Source organism: Eschrichtius robustus, chromosome 1, assembly GCF_028021215.1.
Source record: "Eschrichtius robustus isolate mEscRob2 chromosome 1, mEscRob2.pri, whole genome shotgun sequence".
In the NCBI taxonomy this organism is placed as follows: domain Eukaryota; kingdom Metazoa; phylum Chordata; class Mammalia; order Artiodactyla; family Eschrichtiidae; genus Eschrichtius; species Eschrichtius robustus.
In genome coordinates this window covers 27,307,205-27,321,451 of record NC_090824.1, presented here as the reverse complement: position 1 = coordinate 27,321,451, position 14,247 = coordinate 27,307,205, and the positions used below count along the sequence as shown (strand labels likewise).

General features: G+C 52.6%; 1 protein-coding gene across 3 annotated transcripts in view; it reads left to right on the top strand.

Moving 5' to 3' along the window:
- The first annotated feature begins 961 nt into the window (after positions 1-961).
- The window catches only part of JDP2 (Jun dimerization protein 2), a 40,651-nt gene continuing 27,365 nt past the window's right edge, over positions 962-14,247 (top strand). Inside the window, exons 1-2 of one of the 3 annotated variants that reach the window (XM_068542292.1) lie at positions 962-1,142; positions 10,601-10,824. In XM_068542292.1, coding sequence (XP_068398393.1) covers positions 962-1,142; positions 10,601-10,824 — 405 coding nt within the window. Of the gene's footprint in view, positions 1,143-1,438; positions 1,549-5,481; positions 5,581-10,600; positions 10,825-14,247 lie in introns of those variants that run through there. The other 2 variants (XM_068542299.1, XM_068542306.1) reach the window with 2 other exon arrangements.

Here is a 14,247-nt window from a genome sequence, read left to right as displayed (position 1 = left end):
CTCTGCTCACTTGCTTCCATCGGTCTCAAGGCTGGTTGTTTCTTTCTCTCTGAGCATCTGCACTCCAAGAAGGCATGAACTTTTTCTTTCACTTCCTTTCTTCTATGGGTGATGATCTGACATCACTCTGAGAAGGAGGCTGAAGGTCACTGAATATAAACACTGTCACTCCTCCCTGGCTGAGGCAGAAAGGCAGGGGGTTGGCTGAGCAACCAGGGGGTCTGGAGGAAGGAGATGCAAACCAGAATGCCAAGGTCTCAGGTGCCACATGTGTGCTTGAGGGCTCGGTGTCTCTGTGCCTTTACATACTGAAGGCACCGTGGAGGACGCATTTCCTCTGGAGTCACCCTTAACCATCTGCCACGCTTAGGAAGATGAAAGGTAGGAGTTCAGTTGGCAATGGAAGTTGTAAAGGGAAAGAAGGCCATTCGGGGTGGGCTGAGGGCGGCGGCTGCTCACACGGGTGTCCGCCCGCGCGTCCGTGAGCGGAAAGGAGAAGCCTGCTGGAGTGTGATAAAAAGCCCAGGGGTCAAACTGTGCAAGCCACGGGGAAAGGGAAAGGGGTGGGGGGCTCAGGCTGCAGTCCAAGGAGGGCAGGTCTCTTGCAGTGAACCACCCCAGGGCTTAAGGGCAGCTGTGGTGGCCAGGTGGGCTAGTAGGCTGGGGGAGAGGCACCCAAACGCCTTGATCCTCTGCCCATCCTTCTGCCCAGAAAAACGAAACAGGCTTGCGAGATCATTTCCTCACTCAGTGCTTAAGTGTCCAAGGATGAAAATGTGTTGAAATCCTCTCTCTCTCTCTCTCTCTCGGTTTGGGAAAAAAGAGCTAAGGACTGAGGAAGATGGTTCAACACAGGCTACGTCTGCTTCCAGGGCCTTTTGACTTGTCCGGCCGCCACCTTCTCATTGCTATCGGCCCGAGCTGTGTCTCGGGGTGGAAGCCGGGCGGCTGTGCGCTGGGGATGCTCTTACATAACCGCCCGCCGCGTCCTGCTTCCTCGCGTGCTCCTGCACCGCCGGCTGGGAGAGCCGGGGGCCGCGATGGAGACAGGGCCGCTGCTGCGGGGCCGGGGCCGCCCCCGCGGGGAGCGGACCGCGAGGAGCCGCGGGAGGAGGGCGCGAAATGCGGCGGGGGAGGTGAAGGTCAGTGGGTGTGAAGCGCCGGATCCACACCCCCCCTCCTCCCCTGTCCCCTCCTTCCCTTCCTCTCCGTGCCTCTCTGACGTCTGGAGCTGGCAGCTCGGCCGGTTCCGCATTCCCGACCCCTCCCCGCCGCCCAGGGGCCGCTATATAGCCGGGGCTGATGCAACCCGTCCCGCCGCCCGCCACAGCCTGCGGGAGGGACGCTCGGCGGCCGCGACGGGGGGGCGCTGGCGGCGGCGGACGCTGCAGCGGCGGCGGGGCTGGCGCCGCGGCGGCTCCCGGGCCGGGACGGGCCTGGGCACCGGGCGGAGCTCCGCGGCCGGGCGGCAGCGGCGCTGAGCGGGCACGGCGCCTGCAGCCGGGTCCCGGTCCCGGGGGCGCCGCCTCCGCCCGCGGCTTCTGCTCGGTGGGTGCGAGGGCGCGCGCTGGGGGCGCCGGGCCGGGCTGGGTGGGGCGCGCGGGCCGCTGGCACCTGGGACTGCCGCCCCCGCGCGGGCGGAGAGCGCCGGGCCCCGAAACCCGAGCCCCGCGGGGAGGCTCCCGCAGCCCCGGGACCCCGCGCTGCCCCTGGGGGGGGACGCTGCAGTCCGGGCCCCTCCCGCCAAGGGTCCGCGAGCCGGTGGCTTCCCTTTGGTTCCCACCCTGGGACGGGAGGCTCCGTCCGCTCCCGGGGCAGCCGAGGCGCTCTCTCCGTTTCCCTCCCGTGCTCTCCTCCCCCGTCCGTTTGCAGGGAGGTGCTCTCCTTGCGCGGCGGGGAAGGCGGGTGAGTGGGGGAGAAAACTGCCCGGGGATACGAGCCGCGGGGTGGAGATGGAGGGTGAAAGGCCAGGGAAGTGCAGGGTGCTGGTGGTGGAGGGATGACAGGGACCTGCTGGCAAGTCGCGCCCGCCCCACCCCCGTCGCAGGGAGGAAGCACGGCCCCCTGAGGACCTGGAGGAAGGCACTGAGAAGGGCTGGGGCTCTCCATACAATGAAGAGGGCTTCTCTCAGGGCCATTCCCCCTCTGGGAGGGGGTCTCGGGGTGGCCGGGTCCCCTTTGGTCTCCCCCAGCTCCCAAGCCAGGTTACATAAGGAGGCCAGCCGGCTCCTCTAGGTAACCAGCCCCTCCTCTCCGGCCCAGCCCAGTTCAGACAGCTGTCTTCTGCCCGCCCCCCCCGCCCCCACCAAAAGGAGCCTGAGCGGCTGTGGACCCCTGACCCTGCGGTTGCAGACCCAGGTTTTGCCTGGGTCAGTGGTGGGGTAGGGGGGACAGGGAGGCCTCCGCACCTCTGCAGGGATGGATGGGCCATCCCTGCGGCTGGAGATGGAGAGGCTGGTAAAAGAGGAGCTCAACTGACCCCTCGGGTCAGCTCCCGTAGCAAAATTGCCTGACCCTTGCACTGGGCCTCACCCCCCCACCTCCCCGCGTATCCAGGGCATTGGGCTGTGGCCTGACCACACGTGCTCAGGGTGACTGGGCTCAGGTCTGCCTCTCTAAAAAGGGCTTGCAGGCTGTGTGGGTGTGTGTTCCCAGGTTCAAATCTTCGTGGACTCCTCAGGGTATTAGTTTGAGGAACTGTGAGAAACTGAAGCTTTGAACCATGCTTGGGTGCCTGCTTGTCCTTTAAGGCCTTGCAGTGAACTGTGTTCGCATGTTATCTCCCTTCCCCCCAACCTCCCTTCCCTGAGGGTTTTTTAAAACACCTCCCACTGTTTTCATCTTTCCAGCCAATCTGGCTGCAGTTTGGATGGACGCCTTATCTTCCGTTGCAGGTTTCTAGGGGAGAGTTTAACTAGGTATCAGGTGTGAGCATGGCTCTGATTTTATATAAACCTGACGACCGCGGAAGAGAAGCAAGATCTATTCTCGTGCCTCTGGCTGGTTAAGGTTTTGCCTTGTTTAAAACAGGGAGGACGGATTTCTCAAAGACTCTTCTGTTCCCCTTCTACTTTGGCTTTGGTTCAGAGTTGCAGGCAGCTCCAGAATTTTCCTGAAGAGCTGGGCGCTGTGAGATCTGAAGGGCAGCTGGAAGGCATGGATGTGGAGGCTTCTGACTTTTCTCCTGGGTGGGCTGCAGCCACCTCCAAGGAGATGTGTTGATAACTGGTAACAGTGTCCCCTAAGGAAGAATCTGGACAAGGATCTCTCCCTCACTCGCCGCCTGGTTTTTGCAGCCACCAGCGTCTGTCGTTGCCTCCCCAACCTGTTTGCAGGATGTGTGGGCATCTTTTCCAACCTGCAGAAAACTCGGCAGAAGGCTGAGAAGGGCTAGGCTCTCCAGGCCTTGTTTGTCGTGGGGCTGCTGGTGTTGCGACTGTCCCTCGCACAAGTGTCTCTGTTTCCAGCTCTGTTCTGGAAGAAAGGGGCCAATGCAGACTCTAGGTTGGCCTGCTCTGTATTCATTCAGCCCCAGCTCAACTTGATCGATCAGAGCCAGGGCTGAGGGCAAGCTACCTTCTTTTCTGCTTTTCTGCTGCAGGATGCAGTTTGCTTTTTTTCCATGTGAATGAATTATGTTAGAAACCGAAATGGGAGGAAGAGAAAAATAGAGTGAGTGTATATGGGTATGTGTGTGTGCATACCTATATAGGCAGGGGGAGAGCAGCGGGCACATTATTTTTCCATTTTCCTTTAATTAAGGCTCTGTGAAGGTGTGTTTGAAAACAGAGGGTCTCCTATGCCTTTGAGGAGGGTGAGAATGCTGTTTTGGCTGCGTCCTGGGCCATATGCAGTGTATGGTGGCCAATGAAACTGGGCCTGGCTCATTCTGTTGCTTGTCTTGGCAGTCGGTTCTGTGGCTTGTGTTACCAGCTCTGGAACTTACGGGCTGCCAAGCTCCGTGTGCCTGTGTGTGCGTGCACATACGTGTGTGTGCACGCTTGCTCTTGTGCGTGTGTATGGTTTGGCCTCCCAAAGCTCAGCAGAGACAAACGCGTTAGCGACCCCCGGTTGGAATTTTCAGCCTGTGTTTCTTTACACTCATCGCTGCGGGAGGCCCGTCCAGAGCCCACTGTTCTGGGTTTTTTTCAGTCTGTTTTCTTGCTGCAGCCCTTGGGATTCCATTTGTGGAGCTCCATTTCCAAAGCTTTAACTGGTCAATGGCATATTTTTTAAAAATGGCCAAAGGATCGGTCACATTCTGTGTGTGTGTCTGTATTATGTATGATGCTGTGAACTCCTGGCACCAAGGAACAGAGATGGGGTGAGGTGGGAAGAGAGTCTAGAAGTCTGGCCCACTGGCAGTTCTTTCCCAGCTTATTCTCGCTGCTCAGGATAAGGATCCTGGCAGAAATGACTTACTGTGTTTTTATTGAGCACATACATTAGGCAGGGGAGAAAGCTGTGTTTACAGGCAGGGCTTGTCAAAAGCATTTTCCTGGTCTCCAGGGAAGAACCTTTCTTGGGGAGAGGTTCCAGTTTCTTCTATGGCTGGGATGGCTATGCAGGGATCAGGCTGTGTCGGTGGCTTCTCCTGACACCCACCACCTCGCATTCTCTTATGAAGATCTGAGGAGTGACTCCTTCTAAGCAGTGCAGGGTTACAGTGGATTGAAGGACACAGGAGATGCTGGCGCTCTGCTTCTGGAGGCGGGCGTGGAAACCCAGCCAGCTGGGAGTGCCCTGTTGCCAGTGATCTATGCAGTTGTGTTCTGGCCTGTGAGATGGAGGAGCACTTAGGAGAAACTGAGGCAGAGGGCAGGTGCTGGGTCTCATTTCCCCACCTTTGTACCCAGCCCTGATCTGCCACCTGTTGTTTCTATTCTGCAATAACTGCCTGGTTGCAGGATGGTCCTGCCTCCTTGAGATTTAGAGTTGGAAAGTGGGAGAGCAGAGAATTCTCTGGGCTGGATCCCCAGAGAATCCTCCGGGGATCCTCTTCGTGGCCATAGGAACGGGAGATCAGTGTTAGGTGGGAACTGGGAACTGTGCAGAAGGGACCTTGAGGGGTCATCAAGCACTGGTGTTGCTCCAGGAAGGAAGGCCCTTGAAGCTACACTGACTTCACACTCAGCAAGTTCAGGTGCTGTTCCAGGTGCTCTCCAAGTATTAACGAATTTAATCTTCTCAGCCTTACAGGGCAAATAATGTTATTAGTCCCATTTTGCAGCTGAGGAAAGTGAGGCACAGAGAGTCTCGGGAACTTGCCCAAGGTCACACAGCTAGTAGGGGCAGAGCTAGGATTCACACTCAGATGATCTGGCTCCGGAGTTTCCACTTTAACCTGCCTCACTGTTCTGCCTGCAGAGCTGAGCCAGCCATCGGAGATGGTCTTTCGCTGCTTGCCCTTTTCTCCATCTTGGAGCTTTCACCATCCTTTTGCTCCCTGCCTCCTGGATCTCCTTGTCTTTTGGAAGCTGGTTGACCTGCATCATTTCAGATTCCAGGAGAGAGGTCATCCCAGGTGATTCCTTAGCTCCAGGAACAGATTTGGTGTTTAATTCTCCAAGATTCATGATGGTTAGTACTATGCTCTGTGATGACTGGTCTGACACCTTTCTGCCCTCTCTGTCCCCCAGCCCCTGCCATGGACTTCTGCCCTCCACATCTTCCTCCTGGGAATCTTCCCAGGCTCCAGCTCCCAAGACCTCCCACCGGTTGATTTCAGTTGCCAGTTACTTGCTCTTGACTTCCAACCCCACTAGTGCTCCTGGGGCCTGACCCTATGAACTCCCTTGCTCCTTGACCTGCCCTCTCTCACCTCCACTTTCTTTTAGCACCAAGCCTTGCAGCCTTAGCCTATCTGCACTCATTTGCACACCGATTCCTGGCTCCTGATGCCAGTCCAGGCCAGCTGTTTGCCTGGAGGGGAGCAAACCTTCTCAGAGAGACCCAGGGATTTTAGAGCCTTCCTTAATCTTTTTTTCCTATGGACAGAAAGTTCATGATGCAGATCCTAACTTTCTCTTGATCTGTCTTTAAAAAAAAAAATCTATCTTTGCCATTCTAGATGAAGATGCCAATTACTGGGCACTTTCTAATACGAGTAGCCTTTTACAATTTTGACACATCAAAGCAAGACTATTGTTTATTTATAGATACTCCCATTAAAGAATATGATAATATCTTACAGATTTACATACAGTAAACAAGAGAAGAAAATAAGAGGGAAAAACTTAAGTTTTTAAGTTATCTCTTCATTCTTTTGGCTGAAATGACTTCATCTTAATATCTCCCAATAGGGCCCATTTTCTGGACTTGAAGTGTTTTGTGACTTTTTTTCTACTTGTACAAGGCAGCATCCCAAATCGTGTGCCTACAAGTCCCTGAGGAAGTCAGGATAGAGAGATACAGATATCAGATTTTTTCTTTAGGTTCTTTTCCCTTGGATCCACCTGGTCCCTGTTTCTTTCAAGCTGCCTCTCAGGAAGCTGCATCAAACCACCCCAAATCTTAGACTCAACAGCAGCTTAGGGTCCACTGTGACCTCCAGAATGCTTTCTGTCTTACTCATGCCTTGCTTGTCAGTCTCATGTTTGATCTGTGCATTACCCAGTTTTTCTTCAGTGGCTATTTTCCAAGTTGTTCCTGGTCAGTGTCCTGAATTGCCAAAGTCTTTTTTTTTAATTTATTATTTATATTTATTTATTTATTTATTTTAATTTATTTTTATATTTTTATACAGCAGGTTCTTATTAGTTATCTATTATATACATATTAGTGTATATATGTCAATCCCAATCTCCCAAATCATCCCACCACCACCCCCCTCCCCGCTTTCCCCCCTTGGTGTCCATTCGTTTGTTCTCTACATCTGTGTCTCTATTTCTGCTTTGCAAACCGGTTCACCTGTACCATTTTTCTAGATTCCACATATATGCGTTAATATACGATATTTGTTTTTCTCTTTCTGACTTCCTTCACTCTGTATGACAGTCTCTAGGTCCATCCACATCTCTACAAATGACCCAATTTCATTCCTTTTTATGGCTGAGTAATAGTCCATTGTATATATGTACCACATCTTCTCTATCCATTCGTCTGTTGTGGGCATTTAGGTTGCTTCCATGACCTGGCTATGGTAAATAGTGCTGCAATGAACATTGGGGTGCCAAAGTCTTTTTGGATTCTAGGCCTGTCTTTTGAAGCACAGGCGCTATTTGCCAATATGGGTCTTCTGCCAGTGTACAGCGTTTGCTCTTTATTTATGCATCCCAGTTACTAATGGAGACATGGAAGGTGTTTATCTTCCTTATGGACTTCTGGGCTCCAGAGGGAAGAAACTCTGGGTTCTTCCCTTAAAACTTTTAGTGTGTACTTCTCCTTCTCCCACTAAATTGTTTCCGTATGGAACAACCAGTTTGGGAGATGATTTCACCTCTTGTCATCTTTCCTCTGTCTTCCTTGAAGTGGGTAAATTCCTCCTGGCTGTTATTGGTTCCCTGCCACCTGCGCCCACCCCCCCCCCCCCGCCCACCGCCTTTTATAGATCCCTAAATCACATCAAATTGTTTTATTTTTCAAATCACCCAAGTTGCCTTTCAGCCTTGGCTCATCAGTCAGCTCTTTCCAGTTAATGGGGATCCGATTATGAAAGGCAGCTGCTCTAGTGCCTCCATCTTCTGCCCCCCACCCCCGGAGCCCTTTAGGATGACTTCTCGCTGGTGAATGTCAGCTGTTGTGGTTGTCTCCTAGGAATGGCATGTGTTAAGGACTTTGTGGTTTGTCTCTGAGCAGTTAGGGGCACGCTTGAGAGGAAAGGCAGGAGAGGGGGACTTTTTGCTTCTGCAAAGGAAAACCTGGGGCCTAATTCCCTGGGTGAGGCTTGTCACTGGGGCAGGTTCACAGGGGAGCAGGAATGGTAAGAATTCATGGGGCTGCAGCTCCCAGTGGGTGCTCCCTCTGGCAGGGGGGTTCTCACAGTAGCAGAGAATTCATTATATTTTGGGATCATTTGTTAGTATCTCATTTATACCTTCTGTATGAAAATAAACAGAAGCTGCAAGCCGAGCCTATCATTCCCGGAACAGAGTGGGGTCTGGCTTCCATCTCCTGAGATGGCTCTGGCGGGGAAACATACAGAAGCCTCTGGAGGATTTTTCTTGGGGTCTACCGTGGGAACGAATAATCTGGAGGTGGATAACGAGCATATAAACTTCCAGAGGCAGATCCTTACCCTACTCACTGAATTTTGCTCCGCCATGAATTTATCATTCGTTTCTTCGTTCATTCATTCATTCATTCATTTGACAAGTATTTGTTGATTATCCTTTCTGCGCCAGAAATGTTGCATTACTCATCCCTTGAAATCGCCCCTCCACTCGCTAAGTGGCCACATGGCACATTTTGCCACACATGAATGGGTCCTTACAGTATCGGGAGGTTCTGGGGCTTCTGACCAAGGAGGGGATTTTGCACTATATTTTTGCTTTGCTCCATACCTGAGGTGTGGTGCCTCTCTCCCCTGGTAGGGGTTTGTGTCCAGCTGAAACACCAGGCATAGGACATTTTCAAGCTTCCCATCTCCTGTCCATTTTGCCTTGCTCTGTTAAACATCCTTCCTGGGGTTGCTGACTCCTTGTAGCATCAGTTCAGGTCTAGAAGGGGGAGTTTTGTAGGTTTTTTTCCCTCTTCTGAGGAAGAGATATGAGTTTCCTTTGTCAGTTTGGCTCAGGTAGCCTGAAATCACCCCCCTCCGCCCCCCACTCTGCCCCCCCCCCCACCGCCTGCCAAATATCCACATGGCTGGGTCCAGGCATCATTTTGCCACAGAGGAGTGAGCCCCTTTCTTATTCTCCCTGGAGGAGTTCCGGGGAGACATGTAGCTCATCCACCATGCTCCTGGCGTGGCAGCTGCAGCCCTCTCTGCATTGCAGGCCTGGCTCCAGAGGGTGGAGGGAGTGACTTTCTCACTGAAAGTGGTCTGACAGACATCACATCTTCCCTGTCTTGCCAAATACACCCCTCTCTATGGGAAGAGAGAGGGAAGATAGAAAGATAGGTCAAAGCTTCTCCCCTAGGATTTCCAAGACAGATGAAGTTTTAATTTTATAGCCCTGTGCAGAGAGGCGGGAAGGGGGAGAAATGATTTTTTTTTTAAATTTTTGGCTGCGTTGGGTCTTCGTTGCCTCACGCGGGCTTTCTCTATTTGCGGCGAGCAGGGGCTACTCTTCATTGCAGTGCACGTGCTTCTCACTGTGGTGGATTCTCTTGTTGTGGAGCACAGGCTCTAGGCTCACAGGCTTCAGTAGCTGCAGCACGTGAACTCAGTAGTTGTGGGTCACGGGCTTAGCTGCTCCGCAGCATGTGGGATCTTCCCGGACCAGGGCTCGAACTTGTGTCTCCTGCATTGGCAGGTGGATTCTTAACCACTGCGCCACCAGGGAAGCCCGAGAAATGATTTTTTTTCCTTAGGGCTAGAATCCAGAGGCAGTTTTGTACTGAATTTCTACTTACAAGGCTGTTTAGAAGCCAAGACTGTGTACAACTGACCTCTCTAGTGTTCTCAGTGCCTCTTGGCTCATAGTAGGTGGTTGACAATAGGATGGATGGATGGATGGATGGATGGATGGATGGATGGATAGGTAGGAGCCCTGTAAGTGGCCAGAAAGTCTGGCTTTATTAACAGACAAGCTTTCTTCCCTGCCATCTGTGCCTTGAAGGGATAGTTTCTTACCCATGAGCTTCCCCCAGTGAAAAGAAGGAAAAAGAATTCCCTTAGTGTTGACCTGTCTAATTTATGTCTTTCTTTCATGCCTGAATCTGTCTTCCTTTGCAAACCTTCTGGGTCTGGTGGAGCTGGAATATGTGTTCGCTTTGAAAGGGAAGAGCCCGTGGAGGACTTTTCTCGTACTGGGCTCCACTGGGGAAGCACATGCTAATTAATTCTATCTCCTGTGCCTCAGTCTCTTCCTCATAGATGCCAGATGCACACACTCACACACACATTCACTGTTAACTTAGATCTGCTTCATCTCGTATTCAGGGTGTCTTAACAAGTATGCAGAATGGGATGTGTGATTTGAGGGGAAGCACCATGACAGCCCCAAAATAGCTCCCTCTTAAACAGGTGCAAAGGTGCTTGAGATGCCTTCATTCTGATCCATTCTCTTCGGAGGCAGCGTGTTGCAGTCTAAATCCAGCTCCTCCGGTTTTAACTGTGTACAGTCTGGAGCGAGTTCTCCTTCTAAGCCTTGGCTTCTTCCTCCATGTCATGGCCTCTGACCCAGTCTTATGGGACTGATGGAAGGATTACCGCAGTGCCCAGCCCGTAGCAAATGCTGAATCAATGTGGCCTGTGATTGGGTTAAGCATTGCCTAAGTGCCAACAATAACCTTGGTGTGAATTAACTGATCAAGTTTCCCTCAATAACAGAATGGACTTAAGGGCAGGAAGAGCAACTTAAGGTGGGGAAGGGGTTTAGGGGGACATTGGTGAAAGAAAGGGTGGGGTCCTGGTAAGACACAGGGACTTAAACCCCTCATGGAACCTCTCACCCGGCTGACCGTGCCTGTCCTGCTCTTCTCCTGTCCACTCCAGGCTGGACTGCCGTTCCTCCTGCTATGATGCCTGGGCAGATCCCAGACCCTTCCATGACTGCGGGCTCTCTGCCAGGGCTCGGCCCCCTGACCGGACTCCCCAGCTCGGCTCTGACTGCAGAGGAGCTGAAATACGCCGACATCCGCAACATTGGGGCCATGATTGCCCCTTTGCACTTCCTGGAGGTGAAACTGGGCAAGAGGCCCCAACCCGTGAAGAGTGAGGTGAGCGAGCCTTGTTCCCACCGGGCAGGATCCTGGGGGCAGGGTAGGACGCCTGGATCAGTGTCCTAGGTCTAGCCCTAAACTCACCGTGTGGCCTAAGCCTTGCTGTTTAACATGGGGTCTGAGGACCAGTAGCATCCATGTCAGTAACATCCTGAGGTTGTTAGAAGTGCAGAATCTCAGGCCCCACCCCAGACGGTCTGAATCCGAATCTGTGTTTTATCAAGCTCCCCTGGGGATTTCACCGCCATGTTAGCGTTTGAGAAGCACTGGGCTAGGGCAGGATGCCGAACCTGTCTCTGGTTCTTTGAGGGGCAAGGGAAGAGTGATTAATAATAAAAGTATTGAATAATAACATTTGGCCATCTCTCTGGGGTGCTGGGGGTGGGGTCAGGGGAGATAATGGGAATGTGCACATGCTTTGAAAAGTATATAAGGCAATGCCAATATTGGGTTAGCTTTAAAAATTGTTATCATTCGTCACATCATTGTCTCTATTGCTCTTGGCCCCAGGCTGGAGCTGAAAGCAGGAACTTGGAGGAGGGGTGGTGCGGGCTCCCTTCCCAAGCTGCTGCCAGAGCTGGACTTGGCCTCAGTCGCCCGGTATCATCTGCCTTAGCTGATGTTTGCAGAGGACCCACACGTGGAGCACGCCCTCCTCGGGTCCCTTGGAGCTGCAGTGCTCATGAGCCTTACTTGTAGAAGAGTAGCTTTTCCCTGGGGACCGGGGAGAAGCAGAAGTCCCCAGCGTGGGTGAGCATCAGTGCTGGGCACGCCCCCGGTCACTTCCCCGGGGCTGGCGATTTGTCCAAAGGCCTGCCCCAGTGAGGTCCCCAGCACGGCCAGTTCTTCAGAGGCCGGACAGAGCAGCTGCCCGCCTGGAAGGGAGAAGGAGCCGGTGGTGGGAGCTGGAGAGGCAGCTGGGCCAGAGGCCTCGGGGGAGGCAGCTGAGCGTCAGGTGCTGGGCCGCCCTGCGGGGAGGGAGCATTCACAGACAGAGGTGCGCCCGGATGGGGGCTCATCCTGTAGGATGGAGCTCACAGGGCTGGACGTCCCAGAAAGGGGGACTCTTAGTGGAGAAAGGTGTCTGGGTACCGGCAGGGGGGAGTTGGATATTTTAATACCATTCCTGCTCTGCCCTCCCTCTCCCCATAAGTACCATAAAAATTGCACAGAAGGGCTGCTGGGGAGCTCGGCCGGTGGGGCGGGGGCGGCGGGGGTGCCTGTTGGCGGGCCGGATGTGGCTCTCAGGTGTGTTTTGTTTGGCCTGAGCAGTGTTTTAAAAGAAGCTGGAACCAACATTTCACTTGAAAATTTGGATTTTAATCTTCGATTACAAAGTGGGAAGATCTGGCCACACCGTGCCCTGTTCTGGCACGGACACAGCTGCCAGGAGCGGGGAACCCGCTTCACTTCTTTGCTCTCTCCAGTCTCCCACGGGCCCCGGCGCCTCCCTGTTACTCTCGATTTTGCTTACGCTGTCAGTTTTGCTTTTGTTGCCACCGGCTGCCTTCATTTATCTTGGACCGCATGGCCCCTACTGTAGACATTTGTGCTGGCGATACCTGGATTAGGTGCCCTGTAGATGCCCACTAAAGACGGTTGATTACAAGATGAGAGTTGACGGTAATTATATTCTTCTGAATTGATTTTGTCAATGAGCGTGCTGTGGATAGCACTTCCTGGCTTAGTTAGTGCTCTGTGTTCTTTATGGAGAGCCCTTATCTTTGGTCTTGTGCTATTTTGCCTTCCCAGGCCCAGAACTTGAAAGCATTCATTTCTGGGTCATTCCATAGTATTTAAAACCATTTAAAACCAGTAGCTGAGCAGGGCTACTGAGGCTGTGGGGTTGATGAGGAGCCGGGTGCCTTGGTCTCTGGGATCTGCCTGGTGGCAGGGGCTGAGTTACCACCTCTCCCCTCCGCAAAAGGCGCTGGAGGAGCTTTTCTTTCTTTCTTTCTTTCTTTCTTTCTTTTTTTTTTGAAACGGCCTTTATTTGGATTGGGTATTTTTACATTTCACAGCCTCCCCCAAATTGGTGACATATGCCCTGTACCTGACAGTGACGTATTGTCCTCCCAGGCACCCACAAACACACACCATCCAGGCTGTGAAAATAACAAGCCATTTTTAGGGCATATTTGCATGTCCCCTCCCTCGCTGTCAGACTGCAGTGTAGCGGGTGCTGGCGTGGACTAAGGTCAGCCCTGCACTGGGAACCAACCTCCGATGTTCTAGGTCAGACCCAAGATGGGTGGGGGGTTCATTCTGAGAGAAACTGAAAGATAAAGGGGGTTGGGAGAGAAACTTGCAGCTGGAGAACCTTATGTCTCGAAGATTTATTTGCATATGGCACACTGCCTGTGGTGGATTTTCACACTGGCATTTTGGACTAGTGAAACTTTCTTGAATAATAATAAGATACGAGCTCACATTTATTAGGTGTTTAATATGTAGTAGGCCCTGTGCTAAGGGCGTAACATGTGGAGTCTTGTTTATTCCTTACCTGATCCTGGTGATCTGGTTCTCCCCATTTTAAAGAAGAGGAATTTGGGAATTCCCTGGTGGTCCAGTGGTTAGGACTCAACGCTTTCACTGCTGTGGCCCAGGTTCAATACCTGGTCAGGGAACTGAGATCCTGCAAGCCGCGCGGCACGGCCAAAAAAAATAATAATAAAATTTAAAAAATTGAAAAATAAATAAAAAAATAAAGAAGAGGAATTTGAGGTCCAGGGAGGAGGAGGTCAAGTCACTCAGGGTCGCACGGCTGGAAGGCGGCAGAGCTGGGCCCTGCATGGGCAAGACGCTGCTGCTGTGGTAGTGGTGTGTACCAGGCACAGTGCTGGGTGCTCTCTGTGAAGCATCTTGTTGAACTCGCATGAGAACCCTTCTGAGGTCATTATTATTACTGTTGTTATTGTTATGCCCACATTGTGGACGCAGTCAACAAGTCTTGGGGACATCCAAGGTCACGCAGGTGCGAAATGAGGCCAGGCAGTCTGACTTTTCAGCCAAAGCTTTAACCTTATGCTATGCTGCCTTCTGTGCTCTCTGCCAGACTTCCAGGCCTCTAATCAGTACTCTATCGGGCTGGGGAAGCAGGATGAACCTGGCCCCAGAGTCCTCCATCATTTTGATGACACGCCCAGATTAACGCTGAGCCCTGCAGTTCTGCAGCCATATCATCTCCCAGGGCCCCGGAGAGAGGACAGGCGGAACCACTGTGCAGGCAGCTCTGTCCCAGCTGGCTCTTGGGCTGTGCGCCTTATAGAGGCCAGCAGCCTCTCAGGCCATGTCCAAATACATGAAGCAGTTGGGTAAAAGAAAATCAGAGGAATTAAGTTAAAGGACGGGTTTTGTAAATGATAAAATGCTTTGTGCTGATGTTTTTATTGGGTTGGCCAAAAAGTTCGTTCGGGATTT